General features: G+C 36.7%; 6 protein-coding genes across 7 annotated transcripts; 2 read left to right on the top strand and 4 right to left on the bottom strand.

Moving 5' to 3' along the window:
* Positions 1 to 464: 464 nt before the first annotated feature.
* Positions 465 to 1,393, bottom strand: LOC18012005 (mavicyanin). Its single transcript, XM_006395411.2, has 2 exons — positions 1,098 to 1,393; positions 465 to 1,005 (listed from the first exon to the last, which is right to left on the bottom strand). Exons 1-2 carry the CDS (start codon positions 1,261 to 1,263, stop codon positions 644 to 646), a joined length of 528 nt encoding a protein of 175 aa, XP_006395473.1. The 5' UTR covers positions 1,264 to 1,393; the 3' UTR covers positions 465 to 643.
* Positions 1,394 to 2,009: 616 nt separating this feature from the next.
* LOC18012004 (uncharacterized protein At3g27210) lies at positions 2,010 to 4,358 on the bottom strand. Its single transcript, XM_006395410.2, has 4 exons — positions 4,048 to 4,358; positions 3,743 to 3,835; positions 2,732 to 2,812; positions 2,010 to 2,603 (listed from the first exon to the last, which is right to left on the bottom strand). Exons 1-4 carry the CDS (start codon positions 4,226 to 4,228, stop codon positions 2,200 to 2,202), a joined length of 759 nt encoding a protein of 252 aa, XP_006395472.1. The 5' UTR covers positions 4,229 to 4,358; the 3' UTR covers positions 2,010 to 2,199.
* A 2,177-nt stretch (positions 4,359 to 6,535) lies between these two features.
* On the bottom strand, positions 6,536 to 8,822 carry LOC18011611 (kelch repeat-containing protein At3g27220). Its single transcript, XM_006395409.2, has 7 exons — positions 8,456 to 8,822; positions 8,177 to 8,362; positions 7,844 to 8,073; positions 7,370 to 7,537; positions 7,166 to 7,271; positions 6,849 to 7,055; positions 6,536 to 6,753 (listed from the first exon to the last, which is right to left on the bottom strand). The coding sequence occupies exons 1-7, from the start codon at positions 8,681 to 8,683 to the stop codon at positions 6,586 to 6,588; spliced, it is 1,293 nt and encodes a 430-aa protein (XP_006395471.1). The 5' UTR covers positions 8,684 to 8,822; the 3' UTR covers positions 6,536 to 6,585.
* Positions 8,823 to 8,990: 168 nt separating this feature from the next.
* On the top strand, positions 8,991 to 10,877 carry LOC18012789. Of its 2 annotated transcripts, none has more exons than XM_006395408.2 (2): positions 8,991 to 9,084; positions 9,329 to 10,877. In XM_006395408.2, the coding sequence occupies exon 2, from the start codon at positions 9,429 to 9,431 to the stop codon at positions 10,656 to 10,658; it is 1,230 nt and encodes a 409-aa protein (XP_006395470.1). In that variant the 5' UTR covers positions 8,991 to 9,084; positions 9,329 to 9,428; the 3' UTR covers positions 10,659 to 10,877. The 2 variants fall into 2 exon arrangements, with proteins under 2 accessions (XP_006395470.1, XP_006395469.1); XM_006395407.2 differs by lacking the exon at positions 8,991 to 9,084 and adding an exon at positions 9,096 to 9,208.
* A 90-nt stretch (positions 10,878 to 10,967) lies between these two features.
* LOC18012788 (cytochrome c1 1, heme protein, mitochondrial) lies at positions 10,968 to 13,694 on the bottom strand. Its single transcript, XM_006395405.2, has 8 exons — positions 13,607 to 13,694; positions 13,297 to 13,385; positions 12,647 to 12,858; positions 12,209 to 12,488; positions 12,053 to 12,124; positions 11,854 to 11,970; positions 11,680 to 11,745; positions 10,968 to 11,429 (listed from the first exon to the last, which is right to left on the bottom strand). Exons 2-8 carry the CDS (start codon positions 13,354 to 13,356, stop codon positions 11,313 to 11,315), a joined length of 924 nt encoding a protein of 307 aa, XP_006395467.1. The 5' UTR covers positions 13,357 to 13,385; positions 13,607 to 13,694; the 3' UTR covers positions 10,968 to 11,312.
* A 2,403-nt stretch (positions 13,695 to 16,097) lies between these two features.
* On the top strand, positions 16,098 to 17,992 carry LOC18012139. The gene is made up of 2 exons (XM_006395403.2): positions 16,098 to 17,026; positions 17,889 to 17,992. Exon 1 carries the CDS (start codon positions 16,161 to 16,163, stop codon positions 16,998 to 17,000), a length of 840 nt encoding a protein of 279 aa, XP_006395465.1. The 5' UTR covers positions 16,098 to 16,160; the 3' UTR covers positions 17,001 to 17,026; positions 17,889 to 17,992.
* Positions 17,993 to 20,652: the final 2,660 nt, after the last annotated feature.

Genomic DNA, 20,652 nt, shown 5'->3' with positions numbered 1-20,652 from the left:
ACTTAACTTTAAATATTCCTCTATTTTAAAATAGGTTTAACGAAGACTTTCAATCTTTAAAAAAAAAAAAAGAATTAATAACCAATGTTGTATTCAATAAACGAAAAAAATTGTACTTAAAATACTAATGTTGATACATTATCGAAATTATATATGGTCTCGGCAGTACGCGAAATCGTGTACAATTAACACAAAACAAATAAACAAAAAAATTAAGAAGAAAAAAACTAAACAAATTCATAGTGATGACATAAAATTTAAGAGAAATTTAATGGGCATATGAGAAGGCATAATAAGGAATATTCCAAGTGGACCAATCAAGTGGCCAAGAGGTTGAGAAAACAAAAGTATAGAGAAAAAAAAATATATACAGTACTTCCTCTGTTTCACAAAGAATATAATTTTAATAATTTTCTTAATAAATGTGAAAAATGTCAGAATGACACTCTTTGTAGAATGGACGGAGTATAGAATTATGATCAGAAATCCAGTATACGAAATACATAGTGATACAAAATACAACAAATTTAAGCTAAAAAACAAAACAAAATACAACAAATTCGAATTAACAAATCCAAAAATTATTTATTTTTTCCTCTCCAAATATATATATTTCCTCGATGCATTACAAAAGTCTAAATTCTCAGAGGGTCCAAATAAGACCAACAACCAACGATCCAACAGCCAAAATATACCCAATGGAAGCACGTAACCCATGACCTGAACCAGAATCCGAACTGGACCTCGAACCCGAGCTTGAACCCGAACTTGAACCCGGGGAGGAACCGGTGGTGGAGTCAGAAGAGACAACGTTAACTTTGACCTTCATGCCTTGTTCGCAATGCCCTGGGGTCCCACAAGCGAAATAACGAGTACCGGTTTTAGACAGCTTAACGACGTCGTTTCCAGAGCTCAAGGAGTTTACTGGTGTTCCCAGGTCACAACTCTTGTATGCCGTTTCGCTTCCCAGCTCAACAACGCTATGTAGTCCCGAGTACTTGAACACTACACGGACAAAAAAAATATGACGAATTGGTGTTTAAACCGGTCGGTTTAAGAAACAAAATTGCGTTTTATAAAAGAAAACGTTTGCGTACCCAGTTGGTCGCCGACTTTGAAAGATTGATCGGAAGACCAAGAATCAAAGTCAACGGATTGTTCCCAGCCTTGGCTCCCGCCAATCACATGCTGTGCTGCTAACGTTGTTTTAACCGTGATTAAACCGGAGAAAACCAGGATAACTAGAACTGCTTGCATTTTCATTGGTTTATTGGATTGAATCAGGTTTTGAAATACTTAAAGCTTCTGCTAGTTAGTGTGTATATATAGGGCAATGCATGAACATATTGGTTGCTTAAGAGATAAACTTAGGAAGAAAAGAAACAAAACAAGCTTGGAGTTGAATCGAAGTTAAGATCTTTGGTAGTTGTCGAATCTTTAAAATTAGTATTGTGCTTGTTATTTTTATGTGTGTTCAAGTAGAACGTTTGCATCAGAATTGCCGAATAAGTTAAGAAGACAAAAAAAAAGCCTTCACAGGCAAGATTTAAAACCCACTCGGTTTGAAAAAAAAAAGATTTACCATTTGTGGGTTAACCACTTTCACCCAAAGCTTCTACTTCCTCAAATGTTAACCTTTGAACCACTTTTCATATTTGAACCATAAACCGAGCTATGAATTTTGTTTCAATTAGGCTTTTTTTTTATCATATCTTGGTCGTTTAAAACTGCGTTATTGTTTTATAAATCTCATCTCACTTTTTATCTTGGTCGATGAAAAATTAACAAAGCTAGTAAGAACTTAGAACTAGCTTTTCTAATCTAAAATACAACTTTTCTAAGCTAGTTTTATTTGGCTTGTTACTTGTTAGAGAAAAATTCTTTCTTCTGACTAATTCTTTTATCATAGTTTTTTCTTTGTTCTTGATGTTTCCATCACACAACTGATTGTAAGATTCACCAGTAATGAAACATTGTAAAATTCTTGAAACTTCATAAGCCAAAACAAAGATCCAAAAGGCATAGATTCCATCAACACACCAGAACATCTCATTTTTTTTTTTTACATCATCTCTTCAACTATCGGATTCGTTTTCTTCTCATCACAACCAAGTGAAATACCTGTAAAATTCACCAGAGCTTTTTTACTCTGAGATCTCATTCTCATTCTTTCATGTACAATAGATTATTCTCTACATCTCATTTCACTGCAACAACCGCAGTTTCAGAGCTCATCTTCTTCCTCCTCTCCATGAAACTTCCACCACATGAAGAGAAACCAGGAAGGCAACGATGATGCTGCCAATTAGACTTCTTCTTCTCTTCCTTCACACTAGAGTCTTCAATGGTGGCGTTGTTGAATTCGCCTGAGTTTGCACCTGAGAGATAAGGAGAGCTTAGAGCTGATGAGCTTCCAGAGCTTTCCTCTCGTTCTTCTCTTATACTGTCTCTGAAAAGCTCACCAAGCTTCTTCCTCCTCGGTTGTGGCGCTGGAGAAGAAGAGCCTCGAGGAGGCTTCTTCTCTTGGAATATAAGGTTGTGGATACGAGGAGTCCTATCTGAGAAGCTGCTCTTAGGAGTGTTTCCACGCGATGGAGTGAAATCTGAGTATAAAAATAGAAACAATCAAGATTTTGAAACTTGACTAGCACAGAAACCAATAAGCTATGTGACTAGCACAGAAACTATGTCAATAATCCAACAAGAAACGAAGAAGGATCCAAGATCTTACCGCCATTTACGCTGTGGAAATCATCGTCAGAGTCGGATTGTAGCCATTGCTGCGAATCGAAAAAGGTTTCATCTTTACTTCCTGTGGAACAAATTAAAGGATATACATTTCAAAACTTTAGAACAAGAATGTAAGTGTATGATTCATACTTGTATTTTTCAAACCTTTTGATTCAATCACCATCATAAGATAGAATAGACAAAAAGAAACGAGAATTACTATAAGTCTCTACCCCTTAAAAACAGAGGAGATGGAATCTGAGAAAATCACAAAGCAATGCCTAAAAGAGATTAATTTGAAATTTAAAACATGGAATCTACTTGAATTCTCTGAAGTTCCCGGGTAAAAATTTCGATTTTTTTTTCAAAAGCCATTCAAAGTAAAGCGTGAAAAACAATGTAACCCCAGATCAAGAAGAGAGAAGAGTAGTAACATATACTTTTACACAGCTTTTCAGATTTGGGTCACAGTTTAAAGTAGACAACTTTTGTAATCACAATTCACCAAATTAGCTCTTTGTCCCTCTCTATATCTCCTTTTAAACCACTTTTTCCTGTTGTGAGAAAAATCTCTGTTATCACGGGAAAGTCTTTGATTTAAGCAATAAAATCCCCAAAAATCTATCAATGGGAAAAATCAATTAAGAGATATGATCTTATCAGATAAGAAAGAACACCTAAAAGTCTCTCTCTCTCTCTATGTTGAGATGAAGAAAAATCATATCGATGTTTAGAAAAGGATTATTTTAGAAATATATGAATTAATGGAAGAATAATTTCAGATACTTATTTCCCGATCACCGAACCACCACATGCCAGTATTCATATAACAAAACAAAAAAACAGCAAGTATGTTGAACTTTTGTGTAATAAGAGAGTGTGTAAACTTAGATCGGACAATAACTAATTTAAACATCAGAAAAAGACCAATCATCTGAAAAGGTGAAAGTGAAACACAGATAAAACCATATCAGTAATTAATTCAAAAAGAGAGTTTTTTTGGAATCAATACCGAAGCTTTTCTTAGAAGAAGAAAACGACCATCGAGATTTGACAGGAGTAAGATTATTATTCGCCGGAGACGATCTACTCTTTCTTGGCGATTCTGAGAATTGAATTGAATGAAAAAAATTTATAATCAGTTGTTAAGCAAAAGTATTATTATATTTATGATATCTGAGAAACCCCACATCCCCTGTCAGATTCAATATCATCATGAACTAATCATTCTCGATAGTTTTTTTTAAAAAAAATTAGAAAATCAATCTGAAGATCAACCCAAGAAAACGATAATCTCTCTCGATTCTAAGAAAATACCGAAGCTTTTCTTGGCAGAAGAAGAGGTTTGCAACAAGTCAGAGATGATCGAAACGCCGTCGTTTTTCTCCGGCTTCACAGTCATCGGAGCTGAGTTATTATCTTTCGTGGGAGATTCTGGTGTAACCATACTGTCTGCTCTAAACGGAGACTTATTAAGCGACGACGAGGACGAACCCATTCACTGGCATCGATATTAAACAAGATAAATAAAAAAAGAGGGAAACTTTTGAGAGAGAAAGAGAGAATGGAGAGAATTTTGATGAACTGTTTATGGTTAATATGGTGGAATATGGAAGAGAGACGGACTATTCTATATTTCTTTCTCTCTGTTTCGTCGGAGAAGGCGAGGTGGGTCCCCCACACGTACACGGTGCCCACTCAGTTTTCGTGTTGAGGGAGAGTAACGATGTCGTTTTGGGAACTCCACGTCTTTTTCGTGTGAATATCATGGTGGGACCCATTGGTGACTTTTTTTGGAATAACGTGGCGCTATTTATGTAAAATCCCCTGATTAGTGATTACGTATTGAAATTAGAAGGCATTCCAAAAATATAATTTCATGATTTTACCAACTGGCCTGATTTGGTAGGTTAATGAGATAATTAAAAGATGGGTCTAACTAATTTTATTCCAATTGTAATCCTAACCCTCAGAAAAACTCTCAGCTAAGTGATGAAAGTGCAATTTGGATAACTACAGATACGAATCTTGATGTGAAAAAAATCTTTAGCAATAGGATTTAGAATAGGATGCTTTTGATGGATAACTCCGAATTTGACAATACATGGACTGATTGATACATACGCCAATTTTTGTTTCGTTTTGTCGACTGTCACGTTAATCAAACACGTAATTATAGAGTTTTTTATATTGATAATGCATCTATGATGCTTATGATTCCAATAATATTTGTCATCAGATTTCTCTTTCTGTGACCACAACAAATGGAGTGACAATGAGTAAATACAAAAGACGCATTATATGAATAATGATTTTATTTAGGAGTGGGTCATCTTTATGGATTTCTCAACTTTTATACATACACCCACTAAACATCAATTTTTACAAGGTTCGTGTTAAATGTTTGTGACAATTAAGTTTGTACTTATTGGGAAAATATCTCAAGAAAAATAGGCCATCGAAGTGTTGCACCTTTATTATTATCTTCTACGATCACTGTGGCAAGCTGTTAGCAGATATATATTTTTTATCGTTGAGGCATAAAACCAACCTGCAAATATAAGTAAAGATATAATGGGTTCGGAAACTAGTTTTTTTAAAAAAAAAGATAAAGAAACAATAGTTTTAGAAAAGAAATCAAAAACTATTTTAACAAAAAAGAAATCAAAATTTAACAATATCTAACAAATGGAATCTTTAGAGAATAAATGATGGCATGAGCAATGTGTTTTTCGGTTCAAGAGTCAAGACAATGCACAAGGATCCAAGAACGAATTCAAACAAAATGAAAACAGAGAAACAGTAAAAGTGGAAGTTGTGTCATGTGTGATGTGTGATGCCCACTTCTAATGGTTCACAATGTTAGCGGTATCTAATTTTGTTTGGTGAAACCAAGTTCTAATTCTGCATACTATTTTTTTCTTTGGATTTGGCAACCAATCGGAGTTGCCTTTTAACCAAGTGTGGAATTGTCGAAATGAAATGAACTCGATTTTCAAAATTGAAACAATTTAGATTCTTGGTTTTTTCAAAATTCTATATCCGAATAAATGATAAATAAACATAGAGATGCCATGGTAGGTAAAAACATGCGGACTAGAACTATACGGAATTGGTTAAGTGTATATAATTTGGTAATTAACCGTAAATTGACATGCAAACCTACTATCAGAAAGGCACATTCTGAAAAATGATTTTTGTTTTTGAATTTTTTCAAAGCCGGCCTGCTAGTTGCTAAAACTTAGAATTAGTTTACCTAACCACAATATTTACTTTGAGATATTGATAGAAACCAAAATAAAACAACTAAAACTGAAGAAACTTTGACATGGTTCATGGTGGTTATTATTTCAGCTACCTAATCATAGAGAAAGATTAAACCAATAGAACATGTCGTTCTCCTGGACCGACCACGATAACGATTTCAAGTCTCTATCTTATTTTTTGTCCTATTTCTTAAATAGTTACATCAGAGCATGAACTTGCGGATGATTTACACGCAGACAAAAATGAACAAAATGATCTCACAAAATTTGATATATTATTTGATTAGTCCTCCTTTCAATTCGCACGCAAACATAGAAAACAGTCCGCCTTTTTGTGAGATGTTGCCATTGGATCGACTGTTATACTTAGATACTAGTAATATTAATGGTGTTTTTGAAAACTGGTACTTAGATGAAATTTCTCGTTTCGGTCAGTTATTGGTTTGAATATGATGTCCCTCGACCGCCTCCATGTGTAAGAACGACAGTTAGACGTTTTTTTGGATTATGTTTTTCTTTGACATACTTCGTCATTTGTTCTCAAATTTGTCTTTTATCTCGAGAAGAATAAAAAAAAAACTACAAAACATCAAAAAAAATTCAGCTTAGTTCTCCACATTTCTGCAATAACTTTCCCGGGCTGTGGATTGTCCGGTCCTCTATCGCGTTGCCCTGACGTAAAGTACAAATAGCCATTCCAGAATCCGGCCATCGCCGTTTTGACGCGGTACGGTAACCGTCCGATCACAGACCACGTCTGAGAATATTTTATACATATGAGTTTAAAGAAAACGCTGTAAGAGAAGGAAAACACACAGGAAAAAAATATATGAAGAGAAGCATAATACTTACCAAAGTGTCTAACTGAAACCTGAAAATCTCTCCAACAAGAACAAGCCTTTTGGTCACTGGATGCCAATCCGTGGTTCCACCGACGATAACGATCGAGTTATTAACTATGACCCACGCGGATTCAATGTGGGAATTGTTCTTTGGCATCGGTGGCAACATTTTCCACTTCATCTCCTCGTCTAGCATGTAGACCTCTCCGTTGAAGATCTGACCAAAACATTAGGAATTACAAGAGCATTCAGCTTTACTGGTGTGGAGAAACTGTATATTGGTATGGTTCATCTGCTCAACCCTAGGAATTGAAAAGGAGGGCGAACCTCGCGTCTACGTGAGCATTTGAAGATTGTTGAGTTAGGTTTGGCCATGAAGTCACCTTCTTGACCGCCGATCACAAGCAGCTTGTCGTTAGCAACTACACAAGCCCTATTTATACACAGTTTAAACAGAGATGTCAGCAACCAGGGCCAGGGGACTCAAAACAAAAGGTGAAACAAGCAGTGACTTAAGACAAAATATAAAACCTGTGAGGTCCACCTCGAGGGATTGGAACCTCTTTTCTCCATTCGTCGAGAGCCTTTCCGTCTTTCACAGCTATGCTCCAATGGTCATTGGCAACTGCGTTGCGATTCTCTTTGCTTCCTCCCATCACATGAAGCCTCCCTCTCCATATCTGTGTCGCAGGTGCATACCTTAATCCAACAAAATGAGCTCGATCATTGTACTTGCTTATATGGTAACACAAGACTAATTGATCTAAAGCTACCAAAGAGTTTTTCATAGGCTCGGTATTGTCATCTGCAGAATATGGAGGAATCAGTGCATGGTTCTTCAAGATAAAATCTTTTTGTAGAATGCCTGCTAAGTTTTTTGCTTCCTAACGAAGCCTTCCACAACTCTATTCCGAAGTTTCTCTACTCAATCTCCGCAATTCTGAAGGTTTATCAACCGGAGCCATAACTATCGAGGTAAATGTCAAGCGCAAATAAAGACCTTACCTTGGAGCTGGTAGCGAAGGAAACTCGAGCCACTTCTTTGTGGTTGAGTCTAAGACAAAAGAACGAGAAGTGGGTCCCCTGCATTGAGGACCATACTGTCCTGAAACCACATACACATATCGTCCATCCGTCACAATCCCCAGGTGCGAGTTCGCCATCTCTTTAGGTGTGTCGAATCTGTCACACCATTTATTGTCTGTGAAATTGAACACATCTACATGAGAATGAACCTGAAGAAAGCCAATGGCAGAAGCAAATATGATTAATATGGACACACATTTTCCATGTTTTTGTTTTGAATTGAGTATATACTAAGACTATACGAGTTCTTACGTAGTCGAGACTGCCGTAGCCGGAGAAAACGTACAAAAGGTTTTTGATTTGTACGGAGTATCCATCAAGTCGGGGAACTGGAGCTGATGGCATTTGCTCCCATTGTAATTCCGGTGCCGGCAAATCGGCGAATGTTGCCGATAAGGACCGGGTATGATCTTTTGTTTCATTCGATTGTTTGCTTCTCTGCAAGTGTTTGACATCGGTGAAAATCAAAGAGGGAAAGTTCATAGTTTTCTAATAATTAGCACAAACTAAACACCGTCGATTGAAATGTACCTTTTGAACAATCCTGGAATCGATGCTCGGAATTTGAATCTCCGGTTGGTTTCCGGGAACCCAGATCGAAGAAACGCTGGAGAATGAGAATTGAGAAGAAGACAGACAAAGAAAAGCTGCGACGAATCCAATACCAAGAACAGTAGTGAGATACAATACAAGCATCAGTCTCCTAGAAGATTGGTGGTAGTTGTGATGTAGATGATGATGATCAGGTTTATTCGCCATTCGTGTTTATGAAAACACCCGTCAAAGAGACATCTCAGTTCCATTTGAAAGAAATACAGAGAATTTTTCTCACGTCGGTGGAGAATCTGATTACCGGCAAAAGATGTGCGCCGGTGGTTTTCTCGAACGAGGAACTCAACTCCGCTCATTGTTTCCAATTATCTTTTTTCTTTTCTTTTTTCTTCTTCTAATTGGTTCCCTCTGAGCGAACCAGAAGGTTTGTTTGTTTATATGGGCTAAGCCCAAGATATAAGCCCATGAAGGAGAATTGCTTGGACTACATTAGTCACGTGTTGACTCGAGTCATGTCGGCGATACTTTTCACTCTCGAGTAACGACGATATCAGCTCCGGGAAACGGGAGTGTAAAAAGAAAGTCCACTAAACTCAGCTGAAATCTTGGTATGATCTTTCTTCTCTCTAACCTCATCATCGATTTTCCACAGTGACAATCAATCTTAACTTTGTTGTGTTGATAGCAATTTCTCATGCTGATTTTTGGTAGATCTGAATGAGTGAAATCGGAGTAAGCTAGATTTTGCTAAATCGTTCCTTCTTCTTCCATTTCGTTGAATTGGTTGCATGAAATGTTGATTGTTTCAAGATGAATCGTTACATGTCCTGAATCTATAAGTTCTTCGTGCAGATCCAATCACTGAAGCAAGTTCGATGAAGATTCAAGCTAGAGTGAGACTGTAGCTTTATCTTCTTTCTCTCAGCGCTCTCACCGTCAAAGAGCTGCTAAGATGGGATCTGTTTCCCTGAAGATCGGCGATGGAACCGCCAGATTCCGACGATCAACCATTTGCTCCTCCGCCGTCAACCTCCTCATGCTTTTCTCCGTCGTCACCACCAACCTCTTCGCCTTATACGCCTTCTCGTCCCATTCCCAAGCCGACTCGCCACTTCACCATTCCAACAATATCTCACTCGTTTCTCAACATCTATCTCTCATCCTCCGAGAGATCGATTCGTCTCAACGCAAGCTCGCTCAGATGGAGAAACAGATCCTTGGCTACGAATCCATCGATCTCTCCCGACCAAACATTGGCCCTGAGCTCAAACTGTTCCTCCAGCGTCATCAGCTTCCTCTGGGTAAAGATTCGCGTACAGGGATCACTGAAATGGTATCATCCGTTGGTCACTCCTGTGAAAAATCTGCGGATTTGCTCTCTCAGTACATGTCATACAAAGTATTCGATAGATGTCCTGATGATTGGAGCCTTGGCCAAAAGCTGATTCTCCGTGCTTGCGAGCCGTTGCCGAGAAGACGATGCTTGGCGAAAACGGTGCCTAAGCAAGATCTGAAACAGTCTCCTAATTCACTGTGGGGAACTGTTAGTAACAAGAGTGTTAACTGGAGTGGCCTTGGTTGCAAGAGTTTCGATTGCTTGAAAGGTAAGAAACTTAGCCGAGAATGCGTTGGTTGCTTCGATCTGAGTAGCGAGAAAGATAAGTTTGTGAAGGTTAAGGGGAAGAACGATTTCTTGATTGATGATGTGTTGAGTCTAGGAAGTGGGAAAATCCGGATAGGGTTCGATATTAGCGGTGGATCTGGGACTTTTGCAGCTAGAATGGCTGAGAAGAACGTGACTGTGATCACTAACACGTTGAACAATGGTGCTCCATTTAGTGAATTCATAGCTGCGAGAGGGATTTTTCCCTTGTTCTTGAGTTTAGACCATAGATTCCCTTTCCATGACAATGTGTTCGATCTCATCCATGCTTCTAGCGGATTAGATGTTGAAGGTAAACCCGAGAAGCTAGAGTTCTTGATGTTCGATCTTGATCGGGTTTTGAAACCCGGTGGATTGTTCTGGTTGGATAACTTCTATTGTGCTAGCGACGAAAAGAAGAAAGATCTTACTCGTCTGATCGAGAGGTTTGGGTATAAGAAGCTAAAATGGGTTATTGGAGAGAAGAGTGATGCACAAGTGTATCTCTCAGCTGTTCTGCAAAAGCCGGTGAGAGCTTGATCGTAAGGCAAAAGGAAAGATTGTAATGGTAAGAGTGTTACTCTTACAATAGTTACATTGATCATAGGGATATAAATATTGGAGTTCCTTAGGTGATATTTGTTTCAAAGGAGAATAAGCAATGTCGATTATTTATTTACCGGGGGGATTGGAGGAATCATTTGTAAAAGTTTTTCAGTACACTGTTTTGTAATTTTGTCGATTATAATTACTTTTATGCGATCATATCTTTACAAATTATGGTACTAAGCTTTTGTTGGTATGCTGCTAAAACCAAAAGAGGAAGAACACCAAAACAAAGCATGGAAATTGAGTACAAAGATAATTCTTTTTATTGAGACAAACAGGAAAGATAAACCAGACCGGTATGGGAAACAAATCAAAATGTATAATCTCAAAATCATGTTTGATTACGAGGTAGAATATTTTTTCGTTATTATCCTCATAAACACTCTAGTGATAATCCAAGGAAAAAGAAGAAAGATGATGAGTGAGGTCTTTCCACCTTCCGGCGAGAACGGGTCCCATCAAAGATTTTTATGACACATAAAAATGGAGATACGTTATTACCCAGAGAAAGGCTCTTCTCTTTTTTAAGATCCATTGTTGAAAAAACGACTGTGTAGCCACTGCAAAAGCTTACTATGCGGCGCTTTAGTTCACCACGTCGAGAACCAGCTTGCGAGACTTGAGGACCGACCATTTCAGTCGCCTGTAGTATGCTGCTTGGAGCAGAGCGAGAGAGAGTAGGAATATCCATTTGAATCCCATCTGCAAATAGTTAAACCAACATTAATTGCCACGTCAAATGTGAACATACAAGACCTTCTTCCCAGTTTTAGCTGGTTCTTTAAATCCGTCAAGAAGCTGAGTTTAACAACTAGATGTTACTGTCTTAGAAGCAGACCAAGAACTATTAGCGCAGTTCGATCATAAACTAAATCTAGTAACTCGGACAGAAACTGTCAGATTGACCAAAATGCAATATGCACGAGAGAAAAGTGGAAAAAGTAAAACCTACCAATTTCCTCTCTTCCATTTCTGGTTCAGCTGCCCAAGACAAGAATGACACAACATCTTTACCCATCTGCGACGTGATTGACAAAAAGTAAAGTTAATACCATGACAATGAGCAAGGCTGTCCATTAAGCCCAAAGACTCGTGTTTCTACTATTTTAAATGGAGGAAACCTAACCTGTGCCTCTGTGGCAGGGACACCATCTTCATACTCTACAGCTTCGTCATTAAGCATTTTCGGCATAGCAATTGCTCCACCAGGGAAATAAGGATTGTAATGTAATCCCTCTCTTATCTGTATAATTATCAAGGGTTCTTTCACAACCAGCAATATGGAATTGAAGAAGTACAGTGTAAGAAAATGAGATAGACAATACCGAAATGCCAGCAGGAGGATCACGGTAACCCGTCAGAAGAGCAAAGACGTAATTTTGACCGTTGTGACGTGCCTAGCAGGCAGAACATTGAAACCATTAAGATCACTGAACACAAATTTGCTATAGATATTCCGTTTAAGTAAAACAGCAGCAGACCTTAGTGATAAGACTTAGATCAGGAGGATAAGCTCCACCATTAGCAAACCTTGCAGCTGATTCATTGGGATATGGTTGAGGCAACCGGTCACTGAGTTTACCAGGACGAGTGAACATCTCACCCTCATCATTAGGTCCATCAACTACCTCGATTTCAGCTGCCATCGCCTTTGCTTCTTCTTCTGTGTAGGCGACACCCACCAAATCTCGGTATGATATCAGAGACATCGAATGGCAAGATGCACATACTTGCTGATAAACTTGATGCCCACGACGGATCCTGCTCATACAACATCAAACCTTCATAAGCCTTTTAGTTCAACTTTCAGAGTCTAACACTCTAACTATATAGGTTACCAGAAAAACCTTATAGAAGCACTTCAACTTATAGAAGCAGAAAAATCTATGACAAAGAGCACTATGTAAATAAACACTTACGAAGCATGGTCATATGAGCTGAGAATGCCATCATGAGGCCAAGGGTAGTCTGGACACTCCAATCCATGTTCGGCCTCATCAGCAGATGCTACTGTAGAAAAACTCAACAGTCCTGTAACACCAGCACCCAAGAGGGCAAGTGCTCTTACACCAGACGACCCAGCGTCCTCATGAGCTTTCTTCGAAGAAAACCACGATAGGACCGGAGTTGCCTGCAAGATACCACAAAACAAGTACTAAGAAAAAAGTTTGCGGCAAACCTAATCAGTTATGCCGACAAACGATTGCTGCAAATCAGCATTCTTCTTATGTTACAAATTGAAGCAGAAGCTAAACACAAATCAAACAACCCTATCATGGTTTTAAAGAAATAAAAAAAAAAAAAATTACAGGAAGACAAATCTTTGTCTCCTGTCTCAGGTTCCAGAAGATGACAAGATGCACTAAGAATTCAAGAGCTGATTATGTATCTCTAATTATCCAATGCGAATCCCCCAAAACACGAAACCTTACACAGAGGATCTCAAATAACAAAGGATTATCTCTTAAAACAGATCCCAAGCTAAAATCGTACACAAAGAGCGAAGAAATCCCAAACACAAATCAAAATAGAATAACAGAAACGAAAATTAAGACTAAAGGAATCTCACAACTGATTGGGAGTGAAGCTTCCTCCTTAGAATTTGCTGGATAACTCCTCCTCCAACCATTTGATTAACGCTCGTACCAAATCAACTCGCTGAAGAATAAAGAAATTGAATGAAAACAGAGTATTTAGGCAGAAATAATGCGATTGCATAACACATGTACGAATAAAAAAAGCGAACAAGCCCTAGAAATCAGAGTCTACACACAGATCCGACGAAAATATGTTTATATATATATATAAGCTATCAATCAAATGTCAACGAAGAAATCGAGAGATTTGAATAAGAAAAACGCCAACAAAGAAAATCTCACCTGAAAATGAAGCAACGAGAACGGGGACGGAGACGATCGAGGAACGAAGAAGTGAAAGAGAGACGAGAGAAAATGAGAGTTCCACGATGACACAGCGGCTGCTAAACACACGACAGTTTTACGTTTTGGGCCTATGGGCCAACATCAAACTGTCTGAGCCCAATTATTTCAACATTATACAAAACTGAATATGTGAGGATTTATCGAAAAAAATTAGGATTTTGGGTTCATAAATAATATTTTAGGATTGAAAATGAAAGCACGATCAATTAAAACAACTTTTTCCGAAGATGAATTAGGTTCATGTTGATGTTTTTCACAACTCTTTTATAACATGAAGTAGATCTCATGTTCGGTTAGTTCAAAATTCGCTGCAGTAAACGAACTAACACTTCGTGCTAATTCTTACACAAATAAGTTTGTAACCGACTTTTTAAAAATGTTTTGTGGTTCGCATTATGACAAATTTTCTTCGTAGAGTAATATCTTAGTCAAACGGTCTTGAACTAGCTAGTTTAAAAAGGGTATGAACCTTCATTGATCAAAAATGTTAAATTGTATATAGATGAGTGATTTTGGCTATATCAACAGTTTGATGAAAAAAATACACATGTCTATATTTTTTATTTATGAAATACTTCTTAATCTTCGTTTTCGGTTTCCATTTTGATTTGTGTTTGAGATTTCTTCACTCTTTGTGTACGATTTGTGAATTTATATCTAATTTTAGATTTATGATAAAAATATTGCATAGAAGGAATTTTGGCAATTCAAGGTTGTTTATATTACGTGAATTTTATTGAGTAAACAAAGGCCGAAAGACACAGCGGAAATCTTATTATTATTTGAAGTCTACGAGCTAGTTACAACCCCCTAAGAATTAAATATTTGATCTCGATTAGTTTAGTATACTGTATATATGTATAGTATTTCAATTTTGACGTTTTTAATGTTCAAATGATGAATATTTCCATTATTTTTGTTATTTCCCATAGTCTTTCCAACTGTTATGTCTGCAAATATCGTTCTCATTACCAATTCCTATTCGTTTACTCGCATAAGTAGGCATGCATATATAAGTATGAATAATATATTTTCTCAAAAAAAAGTATGATTAATATATACAAAAAGTATATGTGTGTATAAGTTTTAAAATGTGTGATGAGTCATGACATAACAGCTTTTGCAACAGAGAAATGGAAGACACATAATGCAATTTGATTGGTCGGAGATTACGAGGACCAATAAGAGTCCTCAAATAAGGTAAAACAGCATATTTAATTTTAGATAGGACCCACGCATTAAGATAATACAAATCTCATATATGTATATATCTTTAAAAAAAAGAAGAGAATATACCAAAATTATTGGAGGCCTTGGGTAACAACTGACCATATATACCATTAAATATATGATATGAGCCTATCCGTATGCATCTATGTGGGTAAAGATATATATAGAGTAAAACAGATTCACCATTTCACATTGCTTCGATTCAACCAATGGCAACGTGTGTCTCTGCGTTTATAGTGATCTGTCAAAATTAAATACTGTTATATATGTGTTGGACACTTGGATTTGGACCATATATCTTTGCTAAGAAATTTTCAAAAACAAAAGTTAAGCGACCCAAATTTAACTATACTCCTATAGTGATCTAATAGTATACGGGGCCATTGGTTTATAAACTGGATCAAACCGTTATTTTCGTATGACATGCATATACAATGTAAAAATTGCTTGTGTTTCTTGTTTAAATGGGAATCGTTAACATTTAAAAACGTGTTTCTATTCACTTGCATTTTATATTTTTGTTAGTTTAAGCCATAGCAGTTTTATATATGGTACAAACGTAATGTATATGAATGATTAGATGTAGTTATCATTATAAAATAATATAAAAACATTTGTTATCAATGTTTTTAGCTAGATTAAAAGCATACACATAAACGCAAAGTTCTTGCACATGTATGTATATATATGTATATAGGTGTAGTCTTATAGTCATATAGAAAGTTGACGTGTATACATACACGTATGTGTTTGTGTGTGTAGCGTTACTCATCGTACGATATGTCGATATATGTTTTTATTTTTCTGATAAAGAACTTCGATATGTATGATTGATTAACATGATCTTCTCTTACTATAAAAATTAATTATAAATTGCACATAATTTGTATTTGAAGGAAATTTAGCAAGAATTTGTCTGAGACCTAGGACTTGTAGTTGTTCTGAATCGTTATCAGAATATAAATAAATACAAATTTTTTTTATTGTTACTCTTATCTAAAATCCAGAAAGAAAAAAAAAAATACCTAAATTAAAGAAACAAAAGGAGACATAAATATGTCGCGAAAGATGACAGAGGAGATGCACATACAGAAACCAACCAATGATTTTACTGTTATTTACGCTAACCCTAAAGACACGTGGCGAATTACAATTCCTCCTCATTTGTTCCGAATGATAATCTTTTCGGCTCACCGGAGAGAGACACTCAGAACCATAGAGAGAGAAAGAGTGAGAGTGTTTGAGAAGAGAGAGAAAGATAATGGATCAAGATGAGTGGCTGCAGGGAACGCTAAGATACGCCGGTAAAGCGCAAGATAAGGTTTCCGTTGATACTCTCATGCTCCGGTACCGTCCGATCGCTCCAAAACCGACGACTGGTAATCCATGCGCTGCAGGAGATAACAACAACAACAGTATGAGCAAACGAACCAAACGAAAGTACGTTAAGGTTTCCAAGAATAATAAAAGCACGTGTCGAGGAAAGAGCAGATCTGACCTTTCTGATGATCGGGAACAATCTAGAGCCGTGACGCTGCAACTTCTGCCTGAAAAAGCCGATCTTTCCGGCGAATACACGCCGTTAGATCAGGATAGTCTCGATCCGACGGTGAAAACGATAATCGGAGAGAAAACACGAGAAACCAACGCGTGGGGTACGTTTAACGGCGGCGCAACGGTGGAGGTGGAGACGTGGGTCACGGTGGAGTCCGTAACAGGGGTCTGTGACGGTAGTTCGAGTTCCCATGCGGTGGAGTGTACGGACGCTGAGATGGTGGACAATCTAGGCAAGGACACGTGTCCAGCTTTCGTATCGGACGGCTCGAACCGTGTGGTGTGGGTTAACGAGGCTTACCGGAGGAATGTTTCCGGTGAAGATTCGTCGTCGTCGTTGCCGGATGTTGTGGTTTGGTTGGTGGCGGAGGAGTCGACGGTGGCGATGTATTGTAACTACCGAGCTTTCACGTGTAGGGTGAGGATGCAGTACACGTGGCAAGAAACAAAGTATACCAAAACGGTGCCGTGTGATGTGTGGAAAATGGAGTTTGGTGGCTTTGCATGGAGGCTAGATACAACAGCTGCTCTGACTCTCTGGCTTTGATGCTGATTGCTGCCTGAAACAAAAGGGTAAGAACTATAAGTCTATAAGGTGATTTAAGACTGTGACGACTAATCACAAACTTATAATCACTTTAACAACTTTGTTTACGCTTTACTTATAAGATTATATTTAAGATATGGTTGAAAAAAGCAACAGCTGATGATAATGTGGAGAAGTGTGGAAGATGGAAACACTTAAATATATAGAACATGCCGTAATAATGTCAAATATATATATTGGCAAATTAAATAAAAAGTTGCCATTGTATGGTTTCGTACCAATCTTGGCTTCTATTTTTATTTTTGATCTGATCGATAGATTTACTGAGGACATGTATTTAAGATACACCAGTGATTTTAGAGTTACCATAGCTAGATTTTAGTCGAATCTGCTATTAGAATTGCATTTTTATAAAAGATTAAAAGCATATAGTAAATTAATTTGATCGTAAGCTAAAGAATATGTTATAATCTAGTTCTGGTACATATACGAATATAGATTGTTTGAGAGACAAAAACACATGACCTATATGGGGACCCTATGTATATTGAGTATCATACTTGGTATTTAACTACTTCACAAAGCTTTTGCATCCCCCACATTCTACACATACAAAAACACGTTACGTACACTTGTATATATAACTTTATATATATACGTAAGGCTCTATTTCATTTGAGATTTACCGTTTACGTACAACATGCTGTATATATCATGTCCTTTTGTAACGTGCACCTGTCTTCTCGCTATTGGAATACTCATATATATACATTTATCTATTGTCATAACTGTGTATATTATTCACGGCTTTGCTTTCAACCTTTATCTATATATTTTCTGAATGACTTGTAATTATCATGATCACCTTATTGATCAACCTTCTTGCAGCTACTTAATGTGCATTCAATTCATACATCCATCGGTTAAATATATCCATCAAAGGTATATGTATCCACAATTACTGTACCTAGATTCAATTTCTTTTGCTCTAAATTTAAAATCTATAGTTTAAGCTTCATTTACGTGTACTTCGCTATAGTTGATGATTTTCATATTTCATTTTCATATTCCAAATGTGAGAGGTATGATGATTATATGAAAGTGGTCTAATCGCTCAAAAAATATATATCTATATATGCACTGTATACTTCCGAAAAAAGAAAAAAATAGCAAGGGCGCATATGTGCAGATTTACATGTTAAACCTACTTGAACGGTATTGTATAAAGGACTAATGGTTGATTGGTTATAAGCTTGTTCCTGCAAGTGGAGAATCCTCATTGGTTGACAAAAAGGGTGATAACATAAAAAAGAAAAAGCCAAAAGTTCTCATGAGGAGGGAGAATAAATAAAGTTGTAACATTCACACAGAGATCAATCATACACTTGGCAATATATCAGAGAAAGACAGGAACCAATAAGCGTCTCCATATTTCTCCATTCGGTTTCCGACAAAGTTGATGTCATCATTAATTATCTAAGATCCGTTGATTGGTTAGATCGGTCGTTCACGTGTCACAATGAGCTTTAAATCGGGCCGTTAGTTTGTGTCAAGTCTTTTATGCTAGCGTGTATCCAAATGATCCTCAAGAGCCATATAATTTTAGTAAACGATAGAACGAATGAGAGCCTTTCACGTGTATCTTGAAGCCACTCCAATCTTAAATTGCCTCGCCCATTATGTAGTTTTCGCACTAGTTACATATTTTACTGATTTTAACCGGAAACTTTTACATAATATTTGTGATTAACCGAGAGTTTTAGCAACTTCTTTTGGGTATGTTCAAGTTTGTTCAAATTTTGTTTTTATAAAATAAAAAAAAATCAATTTTTAAAAGATGAATTCCTGATGGATTTTTTTTTAAAACACAAGACATAAGTTGGTGTAAATTTTGTCCACAATATAATATTTTCAAAAAGTTGAATTCTATAGTATTATATATTTTTGTTTCACATAAAATGTCATTTTGTCAAATAAAATAATAAATAAAAAACACTTTTTAATAGTCGAAAAATTAAATTTTTTATGCATTACCATAAAATAATTATACATACATAATAATTTAACCAACTTTTTTTTTTTCACTATCCATTTAGTACAATCACATTTGGCCCATCGTATACTAATTTATATAATATTGAGTCGCTAGTTATTTTATATCACCAATCCAAAACAAGATGTTAATATAGAAATATCTATTAGTCAATTGTCTAACTTTTTGCATATATCCAGAAAGTACATATACAGTGGTCTGACTCTTGATTCTTTTGGTAAACAAAGAATTAGAAGCTTATAAGTTATATCCAACCTGCTTAATTAGAAGGTTCCATTAACAGTTTTAACGACTTCGTAGCTAAATTCGTTTGCTCTTCTTGAACTTTCAACTAAACGATACACTTGGATGGGAGGACAAAAATAATTAATCCAAAGTATACACAATCATGTAGGAAAGATAAAACCAAGCTAAAACGAATGATGATAGCATCTCCCGAGAGTAGAGACGAATCAGAGGTGATATCTGACATAATAATATTTTACTTATATAATAAAGTATTGATTGACTAACTTGTCCTACTGTTTGTGTTGTTGAAGTAGGGTTCTATTGGTCGATGTCGGTAGTGGTATAATAGATGGAGACATCTCATTGGTCCAGCACTTCGTTAGGCCAAAAATCTCGACGTTCCCATCACCATAGTTCATAGATACGCTAATCTATAGCATCTATGGATTATGGTCTATGGGGTATAAACACACAATATACATATATTTAATTGTACTGATGTCACTAATCGAACCCATATAGCAAAAACAAAAACTAAAAATCTCCACCTTTACTTCTGAAATCAAATAGCTATATTATATACTAAGTTGGGCTTATTTGTAACAAAAGAAAACAGGCTTAGCCCATCCACTTGCTTTGTTCTTAGTCCAAACGAGTCCATTACTCGCATGTCTTGAATCATAGTAAGAAACTTTTAAGGGAACTTCATTCGCATCTCGTGTGAAATTGTGAATATCTTTGGAGCTAATTCTATTTTCAACTTTGATAGTTTCGGATTTCTCATGTTATCAAATTAAGGCATCTACTAAACTTTATACCAAGAAAAAAACTCTAACGTTCTAAAAGCAAACTCCAAATATAATCTACACATGTGCAATTGTACTTCACAGACAACACAAATCCTCAGAATCTCTTCGAACAACCAAAAACGGCACACAAATCAAAAGAATATCTGAGGAAATGAGACATACATGTCGTTTACTTTATCAACAACAAACTCCACGTCGTTTTTGTTATTCGAAAGATAAACTCCTCTCCGTTTTTCTTTCAGCTAGTGAACTCACCTGTGGCTTCTAGAGAGTAGAGACCAGTCAAATAAACGCTAGTGGTTGTAAAGAGCAAAGTCAACGGTCACTGCCCAAAAACGTCACGAGTCGTGACGCTAATTGTCTACAGTTAAATTACTATTGCCACGTAGGAAACGTAAAGGAAACTCACGTTAAATACTCGTTAACTCCGCGCAGACAAGATCATCGTGACCGTTGGATATGGATCTGGCGGCTTTCTCCTCAATCTATATGGTCCGTCCGATCAAAAATGTTAGAGGCAGGCTTTTGTCGGTGTAGAAGCTTTTAAAGCCTTTGTTTTAAA

The sequence above is a fragment of the Eutrema salsugineum genome, unplaced genomic scaffold (genome assembly GCF_000478725.1).
Source record: "Eutrema salsugineum unplaced genomic scaffold, Eutsalg1_0 scaffold_6, whole genome shotgun sequence".
Classification (NCBI taxonomy): domain Eukaryota; kingdom Viridiplantae; phylum Streptophyta; class Magnoliopsida; order Brassicales; family Brassicaceae; genus Eutrema; species Eutrema salsugineum.
This window is presented reverse-complemented; position numbering and strand designations above follow the sequence as displayed.